This window comes from Xiphophorus hellerii, chromosome 15 (genome assembly GCF_003331165.1).
Source record: "Xiphophorus hellerii strain 12219 chromosome 15, Xiphophorus_hellerii-4.1, whole genome shotgun sequence".
In the NCBI taxonomy this organism is placed as follows: domain Eukaryota; kingdom Metazoa; phylum Chordata; class Actinopteri; order Cyprinodontiformes; family Poeciliidae; genus Xiphophorus; species Xiphophorus hellerii.
The window spans coordinates 24,494,574-24,509,644 of NC_045686.1; the positions used below are offsets into that span (position 1 = coordinate 24,494,574).

The following is a 15,071-nucleotide window of genomic DNA, read 5'->3' on the forward strand; positions in this document are numbered from 1 at the left end:
CAGCTATTTTGTCTTTGGACATTTGTTCTAGATTAGAGGAGAGTAAACACTGAATGCTCCATGTCTGGTTTTGGTTCTGGGGATGCAGAGAAGACTTGAATCAGAACACCTGAGAGGTCTGGAAGGTTGATAAAGCAGATCTTAATTATGTTTTGGTGTCAAGCTAAAACTAACTGAAGTATCTTAACATTATTCTGTGAGCTACAGGGAGCCGGTCTGAGGCCTTTTAGAACTTGGTGATGCTTCATTTTCCTGGATTTAGTGAAAACATGAGCCACCCAAAACATGATATTGTAAAGTTCATCATGATCAACGGACAGCTGGTAAACCTTGTGCAGCTGTAGACAGCTGTGCAGCAGTTTGGTTTGTTTAATAACTCAGTTTTGCCTGTCAGAGGTTCAAAAGCCCCACAGAGGAGAGTCTGACAATATTCAGAGAATAAATTAAATTGAAATACTGAAAGACGTTCATGTTGTTTTCCAAAAACACACGCAGTATTTATCACAATGATCTGCACCATTTTACACCAACATTAAATCCTTTGAATTTTCAAATTCGACAAATGCAATTAGATTTTTTTTAATGATTCAGTTGAACTGCAGTTCAAAAGTATGGTCCAGTAGTCATCGGTTAAATTTAAGTGCATTTCTATTTATTAGTTTTGTCAGTTTCATGTCATTTCAGTGACCACTGTGAGCTTTCTGAACATTAATAGGAAGTAAGCAACTTTTTTGTGTGTAGTACTTTAATATTTATTAAATACCATTGAATAACTTGAATACTTAAATCATTAAAGAGCATTTGTTCATTTAAATATTCCTTAAATGATTAAAGAGCATCTCGAATTTATAAACAGCCCACAAAACTTAAACTGACAAAAACATACTGAGGTTCAGGAAAGAGTTATGACAAAAAAATGGTTTATTCAAGTTCAAAAACAAGCAGGTGGATAATAAACGATTCAGCTGAATACATGGATTGCAGAGGTGGAAGCCTGGAAAAACTGGTGCAGTCAAACCTTCTCCACAGTTATACTGGGAGGCGTTCCACAACGGTTTTAAAAAGAACGAGGAAATGCAGCAGCTTTAAAGAGCACACATACCAAATATCAGAAAATAAACAGGATTGTCTATTCATAACAGAGATGGGTACAGTAGTCTCCTCTAAACATATTTAGGACATGTGATACTGTTGCCGATGACAACACTGACCTACACCTGTTCAACTATCGACTAAATATGTCAGGACAAGGATTCATTCATTTTTATGGACTTTCAGGGATAGTAGTGATTAAAAAAATGTATCATGCTATTTTTGAAATTATTTGGTTAAAAAAAACCTCAAGAAAAGCCAAGAGGTTCACAAAAACCAAAAAAAGAAGAAAAAATCAAAAGTAACATCAGCAACCTAAAAAAGGTCAGTTGTTAGCCTAAGAGCTACGGAAGGACAAGGTGGGTCACCAAACAGCACGTTGCATCTTAATCTTCTGATTACACAAATAGGAGTTTACACATTAAAACATATCTATAGTCACTGTTAAAAAAGAAAAAACAGACCCTGTCTAAAATATTTGATGCCTAAATGAGTTCATTGTGAAAGTTGTCCTACGTTTCTAACAAACTTATTTTTCTTTCAGAATCTTTTTCTGAAAAGGCTTCCTTATTTAAAACCAGATAATGAACCAACACACACCGTCTCCCCAGACAGAAGCTCTGAAGCATTTTATCAATAAAGAGATGAAATTATTCCACTTCCATGTCAGCGTGCATATTTCTCTCCTATAAGGTATTCCTGTCAGCTCCCATTGCTAAAAACATTCTCAAATTTTCCCAGTCCATTAACATGGCATCAAACTTTCACATAAAAATAACTGAGATCAAGTGCCACAAGCCACAAACTGCACTTCATCTAGACTAAAAGAGAAAGATGGGAAAATGGACAGTAAAAGTCGGTTTCCCCAAGTTTCTCAGATTGTCACTGAATTGTTTCAGTTCTTGTCCAAAAATCCCAGAGGTCAGTTTGGCATTTTATGAGGAGTAGTCCGTGTCTGGTGGCTTTGACGGAGTTTCCTGTGGATTTTTCTGAGAGGGGATCCCAGGGTTTCCGTTCTCCGGTCCACTGTTCAGTGTCATCTTCTCCAGAGCTGCAGAATGGAGAGAAAAGATTAATAAAGAACAAAACGTTCTCAATCTGACTGAATTAAAAATGATTCCTCCTCAGAATTCAAAAATAATTCAATATTTTGGGACAAACATGCTGCTGTTTATCCTTCAGACGGCCTCTCTTCACAGAAAACCTCAAGACAAGTGAAGGAACTGGCAGCTAAAGCTATATAATGTCGCTCAACATGTGAATGAAACCAGCTTTACAGAAGGAAACACTGAGCTGAAATTTCAGGAAAAGGAATCTGAGCCTGGATCAGCTCTGACCCAGAGATATCTTTGTCTTGTGAAAGACGTGGAAGCAGCTGGTGAGAGAGCTCACACCTGGTTCAACAAGAAATGTCTCCTCTTTGGAAATTAGAGGTAGAATGACATTGTTGTATGACTGAAGATTAATGTTCATTTCTTATTTTTTGTTAGACATATCAACTTGAATACTGGTTCATATAATCTGTTGACCTCGTGCTGCTTTTCTTCCTTAAAGGAACCGAGGTTTCATGTAATGCACTTTGTTAATTCAGCTGGTTGAAATAATTGTGTTCCTCAATTTTTTATCTAAAGGATCAGTTATGATGGAGAGCATGTATTCTGTTAAAAGTTTCTATTTTACACATCCCATTCATATACAGATGAATAAAGTATCCATGGACCGTTTTTGACTTTCTGCACATCTGCTTTCAAAAGTAAAGACATTTCTACACCAAATTGGTGCAAAAATTGATAGTACACTTAAGGAAATGAAAGTTTCATTAACTATTTAAATTTGAATACTTTAACAGCTATTTGAATGTCTTAGCTCCATTTTCACAATCAGTCATATTGGACATTAGCATTCGATTGATTTATTCCGTTTCCATTCTCACATCTAGCAGGAAAACATTGAAAACTAGGCAGGACTCGTCACTGCTCCATGAACGGATTTGCAGGTTTCATATGTGATTTACTTGTGTGAATTCTACAATATCTCAGGAGCTTTTTGATGTTTCACTTTCACACACAAATCAGACTTGTGGAGACTCTTGTTCTAATTTGACCAAACACTGTCCTTAACTCACTTTTCCTTTACAGTCTATTTGAAAAAGAGATTTCCTTCACCCTGAAGTGATGCTGAGCTGTTGCCTGGTGGCGCTGTTGTGCTGCTGTCCTCCAGTTCATCCAAGTAGAGTCGGTACCGGTGGCCGCTGTCATCTTCATACTCCACATTCTCATCATCACTGTCCACTTCTGGGGCCACGTACACCACCTCGAACTCAATTTGTCCTCGCTGCCACAAACACCCACAGTGAGCATATTAAGACAAATAAGCTGTTCATAAAGAAGTAACTCTTTAAGTCCTTTGTGCCTTCTGGTCTTCTTTAAAGCAGCAGCAATACAGTTAGAGAAATCCAGTCTAACAGAGGTGCTACCTGCTGAGACAGAATGGTGACGGCTTCCTTGTGTTTTGCGTCTCGCAGGTTGATGCTGTTGACAGCAAGGATGGCGTCTCCAACATGCAGACCTCCACATCTGTCTGCAGGCTGGTTAGGATGGATCTCTGAAATCAGAATGGGAACGCCATGCTCCTTCCCACCCTGAAGAACAGACACATGACATCAGGTCCTCACCAAACAATAAGGTATTTATTTTGGCATAAATTGAGTCTCTTCAGATTCCTGTTTACAAGCAACTTTATCCAGACACGTCTCTTGTTCCAAACAGTTAGTGTAATGGGTTATTTTTTTTCAGTTTTGTACTTATTAGTCATGCTGACTTTTTTCTGAGGGCTGTCAGAGGAGACTGAGGTTAAAGTATCCCTTTGTCTTAAGTCGGGTTAATTTTTTTATGCATGTTTTGTATGTGTATAGTATCATAAATAAAGTTTTTTTTTTGTTTTTTTTAAACTAGTCACAGTAATTGGTTGGAATCCGGGCCTGGTGGAAACCAGCTCCTTGTTCTACAGAGGGACCTTCAGACTGTTGAGAAATGATTGCTTACAGGAGGCGTGCAGCAAGCTGTGTTGAAGTTTTTTATTTTACCCAAGTGATAAAGTTTGTAAAATTGCGCAAAATTGGAGTTTGTTCCTCCTTAAGGAAGAAAAAGTTCTATTTACTGTGATGGAGATTCCTAGGCCTTCGTGATCCTCCTTCAGGAGCACCACCTTTCTGATGGGACCCACTCCCTGGGTTTTCTTCAGCGTGTCAGGGTCCTATCATACAAAAAAATATTAACATTACACATTTTTTTTAGAAAGGACAAGTGCAAGCACTTCAACCTCTGTGTGAGTTTAAACATACATGTCCCACAGGAGAGGGAAGAGACTTCTTTGGGTCGCTGCGGCCTCGACACGCACGGATGACTGTTTTATGGCGGTGGAGGTGAATCTCTGCCTCCAGCTGGTTCCACAGCTTGTCATGGGCCGGTCCTTTCATGTCACGACCAAGTAACTGGATCTGCTGCACCCTGAAAGAGTGATCACATCATCATCTACTGTCATCTGGTAGGATATGCTTCTCAGCTGTAATTTTTAACTGGGGTGAGTTCAGATTAACTTGGTTTTTCTATGAACAGAGATGCATCAAATCTCAGTCATCGTACAAATTTCAGTTTGCACAACGTTGCAAGAGGACTGCTTGGATGTAACATTTAATAAGCCTGAACAAAGTTGCAGTCTGTGTTACAGTACATCTGAAGAAGCCTCTGACTGAAGATGCTGTTTTCCCAAGACAGTCTCATGAAGAGGAAGTCTGGTTGGATAAAATTATGCTGTTTTTATGAAGAATCCTTTGGTACATCATCATGTCTAGAGGTTCCACAGCTGCTCCTGGAACAGAACCAGAGCAGAACCAGAGCAGAACCAGAACAGAACCAGAACAGAACCAGAGCCTTTTTAGGTTCTGGGCTCTGATGCTTTTATTGTCTTTTCTTTTGTGAAAGTCAATGAAAGTATCCAGCAGATTCACTGGAACCACACAAAATGTTACCAGACCAAAAGCTGTAAAAACCAATCGGGAAAAACACAAGTCAGAGTTTTTACTAAAGAAGAATAAAACCCAGGATGAATGAAATCAATGAAATGTATTATTACACTGTGTGGTCAGTGAAAATGCATAGTAAGATTAATTAAACTCCTGTGTAAAAAGTCAAGTTTTAAAATAAAATCCAACTAAAACTAAACTATTTGTGTTTGATGAATATAACATAAAAGAGACATAAAATCATTTTATATAACACTGTTACAAACAGGGACCCCCACCACTGGGGTAAATCTGACTCTCACTCTTTGAAATCCACCTGAAGATTATCCTGATGTTCAGATCTCAGGTACAGTAACATTACAACAAAAAAGAATTTGTCTTTGTGTTATACAATCAATATGCAGGCCAAAATTGTATTGTGAAGAATTATTGACTGTAGCAAAAAAACTGTAGCATTCCAAAAACGTGAGCCAGAAATGTTAAGACATCTGATGTGTCTCTTTCGGCTGAGATTACTGTAGAGACTCGCTTTCCAACATCTACAGCAGGATTACGCAAACGATTTCTGCTGGGCCCTCAAACGCATAACAACATGCTCCAACCCCTCCAGATCTGTGGTGTAGGATGAACAGAGTGCTCCATCTCTGGCATTCCTCCTCTGCTTCTTCCTCTAGCTCTGACTCCCAATCCCACTCTCGTTGAGAATTGTATAGTGTGGAAATCAGAGATTGCACTCGACTTTTTTTGTCTTCTGCCATTTTGACTCATGCAGTCAAAGTAATCCCGTCAATCTATTTTTACTGGTCAATTTTTTTAAATGATAATGACATATTTAAAGAATTTAAGGAAGAGGGCACTTCAGAGGACACCAGCTCACCACTCACAAACACACATCTTGTTTAGTTTGAGGATGTTTCTGCCCAGTGTGACACTGGTTCTGCAATAAAACAAAATAACATTAAATTAAACAAACAGGTTGATTTTGGTTTTGCTCTTCCCATGACATTCCAGACTCTGGTCCTCTGGCTTCTTTCTGCTCTTTGCAAATGGCTGAATTTTTCCCCAGGACAAATTCAGATAAAATGAGTTTTGTGCAGGAGCTCATGTACAAGGCCTGCACAGGCCTCATCAGCATCATCCTCATTCCAGGAGGGTGGAGGTTGCTGCTGCCGTTGCTGCTGCCAGCAACATGATCCACTTAAAACACATAAAACAGACACGCTCACATTTCTGAGAATGGAAAAAAACTTGTCAGCTGCTTTTCTGAGCCATACCCAAAAAACAAACAATAACCTGTCTATTTGTATTTTCTTTATTCCATGCTCACATATTATGATGACTGATTCTCAACCTGCAAATATGGCCTGCTGTTTCTGACTCTCCTTTGTGTGGTACATCTGATTATTTATTGGCTTTTTTTATGCATCATCAAATATTTTATTTTTTGTGTGTTTAATGTAAACAGTGGTTTTGGTAATCAAAAGAAGGGAACGTAATGGAAAATCTTATAACATGCTCCTCACCGCTCTTTGTTTCAGATCTGAATGGTCTGACCATAAGGCTGGTCAGCTGCTCTCAGACCTCTGCAGTCATATAACAGCAGGAAGAGGTTCTTAATGCTGGAGGCCATCTAAAGCCTGAGCATTAAGGAGCTGCTCTTCAGTTAAGTTGAAATGTTTTTGTTGCAGTCCAGTTTACGTGACACCAGTGACTGGAGTGTCTCACACTGGCGCTTTTTGAAACCAGAGTGGAACTGTAACGCCTCTCAGGATGTGTGAAGTATGCTGCAGGACAAAACAGCAGTCCATATAAACCAGGTTGGTTTAAGTGGGATTAACCAGATGTGTTCTGTGTAAGTAACCTCAACAGCCCTGATGACTGCAGCCTCATTATTTGGTACCGAGACTCCAAACTTTAAAAGACACTCCGACATATTTCCTGACCGTGTCGACATTAAAGTCAAAGGGCTTCAAAGACAACATGGAAGTCACATCTGCTTAAAATTGAACACCAATTCCAAATTCCAAGGACCCTTTTTGCTCTATTTATCTGCAAAACATTTTTGAAAAAACTACCAGCCTGAACAGTTGTAAGAAATAAGAGCAGCAACAAAAGATGTCCCATTCTTCAGTCAGAAAACAATGTTGTCTGTCCAACAAACATCGTCTCTGGAAATATCCATTACCATCGGTCCTAATAGAATTCAATTCTTCTTACCTGCCAGCCAGTTCCTTGTCCAAGTATTTAGCTGCTAGTCTGGCTCCGTACACCTCAGCCTGCAGGACTGCAATGTGTCTACGAAGGGCCTCGTTTTCTTTCTTAAAAAGTCGGACTTCTGCTTCCAGTCTTGCCTCAGTTAATTTCTCCTTCTTGCTAGCATCAAGTTCCTGTTCCTAGAATAAACACAGACCATGTAAGTGGCATAAAGACTGATCTTCCTTTACCTTTATTTTGCTTTCCCATAATTTCACATCTTTGCTCTCCACCAGTTGCGGATCACAGACAGTCTACAGCTGGTCTCTAAAACCGTTTCCAATATCTTCATTGCTTAATCACACAACTGTAATCCCTTTAAGAACTGCATCGTTGTTGTTAAAGTCTCTGAACAATATTTCTGTTAAAGCCAAAATGAAATATTTTCATTTCAATTTAGAAATATTTTCTAAATTTTAGAAAAGCTTTTTTTGCGCACGTCAAAATCAATGTTATTTTTGAAGTGCTGCGGTGGCGCAGGCCTGAGTCCTCCATACAGATGTCACAAGATCAAGACCCAATAAAACCTTAAAAAAATCCAGGCCATTTTAAAAGATGCCTCTGTTCAGGTGGAGTTTAACAGTTTCACACTATTATTCTGTTGATAAAACTTTGCTGCTGCAGTGGAGTTTCTCTTTCTGCGTTTCTTACCAGGTGAATAACTTTTATTGAATTTTGGATGTGGAATTTTTAAAAGCGCTCCATGTTGCTTCTTTTGAAACGGGTTTGTTTGCATAAGTAAAGAGCTTGAACAAAGAACAAATAAGACTTTGGACTATGTCTCTTAAAACTTTCTGTGCTCATCTAGTAGACAATGAACCTTTCTTTTTTTTTTACTCAAAACACCTGTCTTGTGCTTGTCACTAGATTGGTTATGTGATTTGAGTCGTAGGAATTCTCTTTCTGCCCACTGGCATAAAAATATATTTTAATATTTCTTTCAGGAAATGTGGCTGATAATCTCCTCCACATGAAAATAAAATCCCATAAAAACTGGACTTGCTAAGATTGAAGTTAGTACTTTTTCATTACTGTACACACACCAAAAACAAGGTAAGCAAAGTTAAAGATAAAAACTGAAATTGTGGAAAATAACATTGTGATGACAACTTTCATCACAATGAAAGTTGTCATATATACTATAAATTTATAGCTTCCACTATAAATTTGTCAACAAATTTTAGCTCGCGGTGTTCAGGAATCCCCTTGTTTTGTCCAAAGATAGATTCTAACATTGTGTTTTCTGTTTGTTTTTTTTTAAAGCATTAGGTGCTCATTTATATTTGAATAACTTATAGGCCAGAGTATCATCTGGAAAAAATAGCACCATTAATCTTCTTTTTCTCCATCTTTTTGCTTTAACAACAAATCATATGTGGCATGAAAATGAAGAATTCTCAAACTTCAATATGAAACACTACTTTGTTTTATAGTAGTGTTTAAAAAGAAATCAATGAAGACGATGCACAAAAGATGCAAGAGACCTTCTAAAAGCAAGATAGACTTTCTGCTGTTTATGTCTAATTGTCAAGTGATATCTGATAGCTTATTATAGGAGGAAGCATAATTTTCACCTCAGACCAGTTTACAATTTCTATAAAATGACTTTAAACACAATATATTCCATACCTGATAGACCCAGATCCATTAACTAAGAAAACCAATATAACAAACATTCAGGCAGACCCATGTCAGGACGAAACGTTGTGAACAGCGATCAGTAGCTAGTCTAACAATCACTTCAAATATCTCAAAGATTTTACCTTTGCAAAAGCATGTGCCAAATAAAACTCACCATCCCTTCCAAGGATGTTGCAAGCTTTAGAGCAAAGTAAGAAGAAGAAAAGAAAGAAGGTGGAGGTTAGAGAATAGTTTGCAACATGAGAGGTAACACACAGAACTGTGTTAGCAACAGCAGTAAAGGTGGTGAAACAGTCACAGTTGCCAACTCAGCAACTCTGTTGCTATAAAGAGTTAGAGATATGAAATGACTTCAGAAAGTCCATTTGTAGTTCTAAACATATTTCGAGTGGTTTGGTACTTCTTGACATTCCTCTTTCCCACTGGAGTCTGGATCACATGAACAAATATGCAAATTAGGTGATGACATCATCTAGCGACTTTAAGGACAGCCAGTACTTTTCTTTCTCAGGAGTTGGCAACAGTGGAAAGAGCAGCATAGATAGAAAAGGGGAGACACTGCACTGGCTGTGTGCCAGCATGTCCATCATACCAGGAGAGGAAAGCCAAGCGTGCCGGGAAACTTTGGTTTCCAAAGAAAAGAAACACTGATGCTCACATGACCACTGAATTAAACCTGATTCCCAGCATGTTGTTGTTGCCGTCTCCCTGACAAACAAACCTCAGCTAATAGAAAGGTGTGACATGTGAGCTTACAGGACGGCCAGCAGTATGGAAGCTCTCTCTCTGTTGAACCACATTAGAATCAATACATATCAGGAATCCTTATTTTTTAATGAAAGCAACAGTCCTTTACCAATAACACATGATAATCAGTCTTTTCCTGACAGACTCCTCTTACATCCTTGACAAACGTACCAGAGCTAGTCATTTTTTGTCCTACCTACCAGTCTGTCTTTGATGATGTCAGAGTCCTCCACTTGGCCCTGCTTGGCATTGAGCTGGAGCTGCAGAGAATGGAGCTGCAGCAGCAGATCGTGGACCTCCTTTTCCACGACTGTCCGCTCAGACTTAGCTTCAGTCAACTCAGAGCGCAGGTCAACCAGCTGGGCCTTTATCAGACAAAGTATGAATGAAGGAGTAGATATGTAGAAAAGAGGAAGAGTGGAGGAAAGGTACAAAATGAAGACATGTCAGATCAAAAACTGGATTAGCCCAAAGAATAAATACATAAATCAGAAAAAGATTTTGTTAAAGGCAATTTTTATATAAAAAACTGTATTTTGACATGCTCCTCTGCATCCTCCCTGTGTTCCTACAGCCATGTGCAGAAATATAACACTCCTGGTCAGAAACAATCAGAGCCAATGCTGACAATCACTCTTATGCATACGCTGCTCACCTCGCTCTCTGCTATACTCCACCTGTATAGTAGTTCCCCACATTGGAGCCCTGTCAAGAATTTGTTGCTTCTCCACCATTAGCAGCACATTGAGGTAGATGCTGATAAATGTACAAATAAATTCCAGTCTGGTAAACTGTGTGATTTGGGAAAAAATAAATAAAAATATGTTCCAATGTGTGTTTAAGAGTAGAAATGTCTAATCTGTCCATCTTTTTGCACTTCCAATTTAAAAATGAATGCTGGGGTTCAAATTCTAAAATGCAATCTATCAGTTAATGGACTAGCATTCAACAAAAGTCATTAACAATTACTGAAGAACAACAGTGGTAGAACTTTACTCCTTTAACCTTAAACAAAGAATAGAGGAAACAGCCACTATGATAAGATTATCTAAGACCAGTTAGATGGGAAAAACAAGTCATTATTAGTTTATCTCAGTCTATTTTCTTAATATTCTCTTATACTTTCACAAAGTTGTTATATCAGTTAAAATTTTAAACAGGGTTTAGATTAATTTGCTCCTGGCTCTGGAAAGAGGCGGAACTTAGTCCAAGAAGATCAGTTCTGCTGTCTGTGAAAGCAGCCTCCGGAAACACCATCTATCTTACGTCCTGATGACTACGCCTCGGTTGGAGACATGAGTCCACTGAAGAGGCCTGGTGTCGGAAGCTTTAGGCTTGGAAAAGCTTTAGACTACCAGGGAGAGAACTAAAACATGCAGGATGCCGGCCCTCGAGGACCGACTTTGGGCGCCCCTGCTTTAGGCTCTTCGCTGTGCCAACCACCGACCATTAACTCCAAGAAGTCAGGAACAAGCCAGTCAGACGTGCTCTGTCTCCGGGAGAACTGCTCTCGCTGAACTGTAAACACAGTTTAATATTCACTGATTAAAAACATGCTAAGATCTGTCAACTAACCTCTAATTTGTGGTTGAGCTGGAAAACCGTCTGGGTTTTGTGGCAGAGCTGAGCAAAACAAGAGCTCAGACTCGTCATTTTCTGTCTTCCTTCGTATGTTATATCCACTTGATCGGGGTCTATTTCTCCGAGCAATAGATCTACGTCCACAAATGCCTTGTCAAATTCCTTCTCCAGCACCTCCAGCCATCGGAACATAGACATACTCGGGCCAAGGCCTGAGCTGTGGCCCGGCGGAGAGCTGCCAGTTGAGGCGGACATGGTCAGTCTGTCGGACAAGTTAGCTCAGCAGCTAACTTTGATCAGCAGTCTCAGGAAACCCTGAAGGAGCTGAAGTTAAAAAAAAAGTTGATTAAAAATCCTTCAAACGTCTGGAGTACACCTCGTACTACTATATATTTAGAAGAAACCGGATTGAGAAATATACCGCGTAACCAGGAAGTCACACATTAAACTGACATAATAAATCGACTACTTCTTCTTCTTCTTCTTCTTTAGATTTTAACGGCAGCTTGCATCCATTATTGTTGCACTACTGCCATCTATTGGATCCTAATATCTATACCTCAAATTCTCATAATGATCCCAGTATTTTTTTAAAAAACGAAAAATCTTCTTTTTCCCCTCAATACTATTTAACTGATCAACCACATTCTCAAATTTCAATTCCCTATTAAAACCTAATTCCGTTTTTAATAATCTTCTTTGATTTACATATTTTCTACAACTAATAAAAACATGTTCCATCGTTTCTACAGCATCACACCAACTACAAAAACCAGTAAAATGTTTCCCCATCTTAAAAAGAGTTGCATTTAAAAAACTGTGACCGATTCTTATTCTATTTATAATTATCTCCTCCCTCCTGTTTATTCCTCTAATCTTTACTACATCAACTGTATTTTGTATCCTATATAAATGCCTTCCATTTATTTCATTATCCCACCTAATTTTCCATAACTTCTTTGCTTTGTCTCCAAACTATACTTTTGCCTTCAGATTTAGATAACTTTACTGGCATATCAATATCTTCTTTTTAATAGCCTCCTTAGCCAACCTATCTGCTCTTTCATTACCCAAAATACCCACATGAGCAGGAGTCCAAAATAATATTACATTTTTATTTTGTTCACAAATTCTATGATGAACAGCCATAATCTCATATAATATATTTTGATGATTATTTGTAGCTACTTCCTTTTCCAATACTCAACAATGCAAATAATGAATCACTACAAACTATTATTTTATTTATATTACTATCCTCCACCCATTCTTAAGCTAATAATATAGCACATAATTCTACTGCATATATACTGAGATAATTAGATGTTCTGTTTGAAATATTAATCTTTAATTCAGGAATCACTGCTGCTATACCAGTCGCTTCATTTTTGGGAGGTTTTGAACCATCAGTATAAATTTGCAAATAATCATTATATTTATTCTGTATTTGATTATAAAATTCTTGGCAGATATCTGTTATATTTCTTTCCTTAATATTTGATAATGATCTGTCTATATTAATATATTTCCATGTCCATGTAGGTCTCAAAGGCCACAAAACTGTTGGACTGGTGCTGGTGCCTATCTCCAGCCAGACATTTCGGGCGAGAGGCGGGGTACACCCTGGACAGGTCGAAAGTCTATCGCAGACATTTTAGTTCCATTAGTATTTTTATTTTTCAAATGTAGCATCAGGAATTTGTATTTTTATATATGCCGTATGTTTGTCCTTAAAGTCAAATCACAGACTGTTAAATTGAATATTAATATATGTTAATGTATATGTTTTGCCATCTTGGAAATATGCAAAGTTCATTGAGCAAGCTGTCTGTTCCAAAAAAAAAAAGAGAATAAAAACAGTTTTCAAAAGTAAAATATTGAAATAATTTTCATTTCAGTCTACTGAACATGTGATTACATAGAATGTTTTGTATTCAACAAGTCAAACCTATATCTCCAAAACTACCTTTACTGTACATTTAAAATAATTTGTTTACTTTTTAGCAGCACAAATGCCTAAACAGTGATTTTAAATTTTGGATGTCGAAGTTACGACACAGGGGCGTACCGTCCCAATTCTTACAGCTTTGCACGCTTGTAAACCTGCGCACTCGAACCCTATAATACATACATCAACACTAAGTTTAACAATAATGACCAAAATAAAACACAGGAAATATTAAGGTCAACTAAATTGTCGTGGCGGAGCTAAAGGACCCCAGAACGCTACGGACCGACGCTGAACGCCTAGAGACGGACACTACGCAGCCGCGGTGAGCTGCTATCAACCCGCGTCTTTTTAAAACGTCCTCGACCCGATTCACTGTCCTTAGAAGCAAAAACGCTTTTAAAATTACAGACGTGAGTGAAAAGACGCGCATTATAAGCCGAACGATTTCAGAGAGGATGGATACTGCGGACATAGAAAGACAAACAAAAAGTGTCCGTCGTGGCGCAGTGAGCTGCTGATATCAGACAGAATGGATCAGGAGAGGAACCGCAGACCCGTCAGAACCAGAAATCTGCGTCTCTTCATCTTCAATCATCTCCTGGGGCTGACATGGTACAGAACATTTAGTTATGATTGATTACGTTTCTTATTGTGATTTTAGTTGACTATTGTGGTTTGATTCTTTGCTTAGGATGTTGACTTTGGATGATATTTAATAAATAATAGCAATAGCCAAAACAAGTGGCATTTAAAGAACAAATCATACAAATAGATTAACAGAAAATGCACAAATATTTCCTACATTACATTACTTTCTGTGTGTTTTATTCAAAAATGTTGATATATTTATGAATAATTGTCCAGTGGTCATTTAATGTATTATTTCACTAATATTTTATTAATGTGGTTTACCAGTTTGGATAATCTGACTTCCTATCAATGAAGAAAAAACATGCTAAGCAAAAATACACCAGACCTGCAGGCCAGGGCCGGTTCTAGACGGGGGCTCCGAGGGGTTCTAAAGAAATTATACTAAATAAATGTCCTTTTTAAATATTCAGTGGTAGATATTTTTTCTTCACAATTTTCTTTTTAAGGTATTATTAAAAATACATTAAATTATTTTAAATGAAAATTAATTTAATGAATTAAAAATGATAGTACTGCTCTTTTAACTTCTGTATGGAGATAGGATCAGACTTTCCATCTACTAAATCAGAGACCTGCAACCTGAATCTCTGGAGACACAAGTGGCTCTTTGTTCACATTATTAAATGATGAAATATTGCTCTGTTTTTGTTTAATGCTTTTTTTACGTGTCTCCATAAAAACACTGTCTGCATGGGCCCCTGTGGTAAATTTGGTCTAGAACCAGCCTCTAAAGAAAACAGTAAAGACAATTATATATATATATATATATATATATATATATATATATATATATATATATATATATACTGTATATATATATATATTTTAACCAGCTATAAGGGGCCAGACTTGTATCATCAGCACATTCATCTGAATCATTTATTCAGATGACAATTTGCAATGCAAAATATTATGCTTAGTGATTTTTTGCAATGGGCAATGCAGTACTTAATTAATTTAGAATTATTTTTTATATTTATGAATGAAATTGTGTACAGCATTGGCTTTATTTATTTGAAGAGTATTTTGTAGTTCTGTACAAAATGTAGCCTATATGTGCAAAATATTTGGATAAATAATTTATCCAAATTTTTTTTTGAAGTTTGATTAGTGACTGTTGTGTTGTTTTGT

The 15,071-nt window shown here is 37.6% G+C and overlaps 1 protein-coding gene across 3 annotated transcripts; it reads right to left on the reverse strand.

Moving 5' to 3' along the window:
- Positions 1 to 900: 900 nt before the first annotated feature.
- Positions 901 to 11,828, reverse strand: gopc (golgi-associated PDZ and coiled-coil motif containing). 3 transcript variants are annotated; one of them, XM_032585071.1, is made up of 10 exons: positions 11,792 to 11,806; positions 11,333 to 11,662; positions 9,958 to 10,122; positions 9,165 to 9,188; positions 7,334 to 7,509; positions 4,436 to 4,601; positions 4,252 to 4,347; positions 3,569 to 3,733; positions 3,258 to 3,426; positions 901 to 2,143 (listed from the first exon to the last, which is right to left on the reverse strand). In XM_032585071.1, the coding sequence occupies exons 2-10, from the start codon at positions 11,591 to 11,593 to the stop codon at positions 2,028 to 2,030; spliced, it is 1,338 nt and encodes a 445-aa protein (XP_032440962.1). In that variant the 5' UTR covers positions 11,594 to 11,662; positions 11,792 to 11,806; the 3' UTR covers positions 901 to 2,027. The 3 variants fall into 3 exon arrangements, with proteins under 3 accessions (XP_032440962.1, XP_032440961.1, XP_032440963.1); XM_032585070.1 differs by having other exon boundaries at positions 11,333 to 11,828; XM_032585072.1 differs by lacking the exon at positions 9,165 to 9,188 and having other exon boundaries at positions 11,333 to 11,827.
- Positions 11,829 to 15,071: the final 3,243 nt, after the last annotated feature.

Bases quoted from the DNA above. Each gene is read 5' to 3' on its own strand.
- gopc (XM_032585070.1), bottom strand. From the start codon at position 11,593: ATGTCCGCCTCAACTGGCAGCTCTCCGCCGGGCCACAGCTCAGGCCTT. The intron at 3,427-3,568 runs GTAGCACCTCTG...TGTTTGTGGCAG, and splicing joins TCACCATTCTGTCTCAGCAG to CGAGGACAAATTGAGTTCGA. The intron at 2,144-3,257 runs GTGAAGGAAATC...TCCATTCTGCAG, and splicing joins CAGCTCAGCATCACTTCAGG to CTCTGGAGAAGATGACACTG.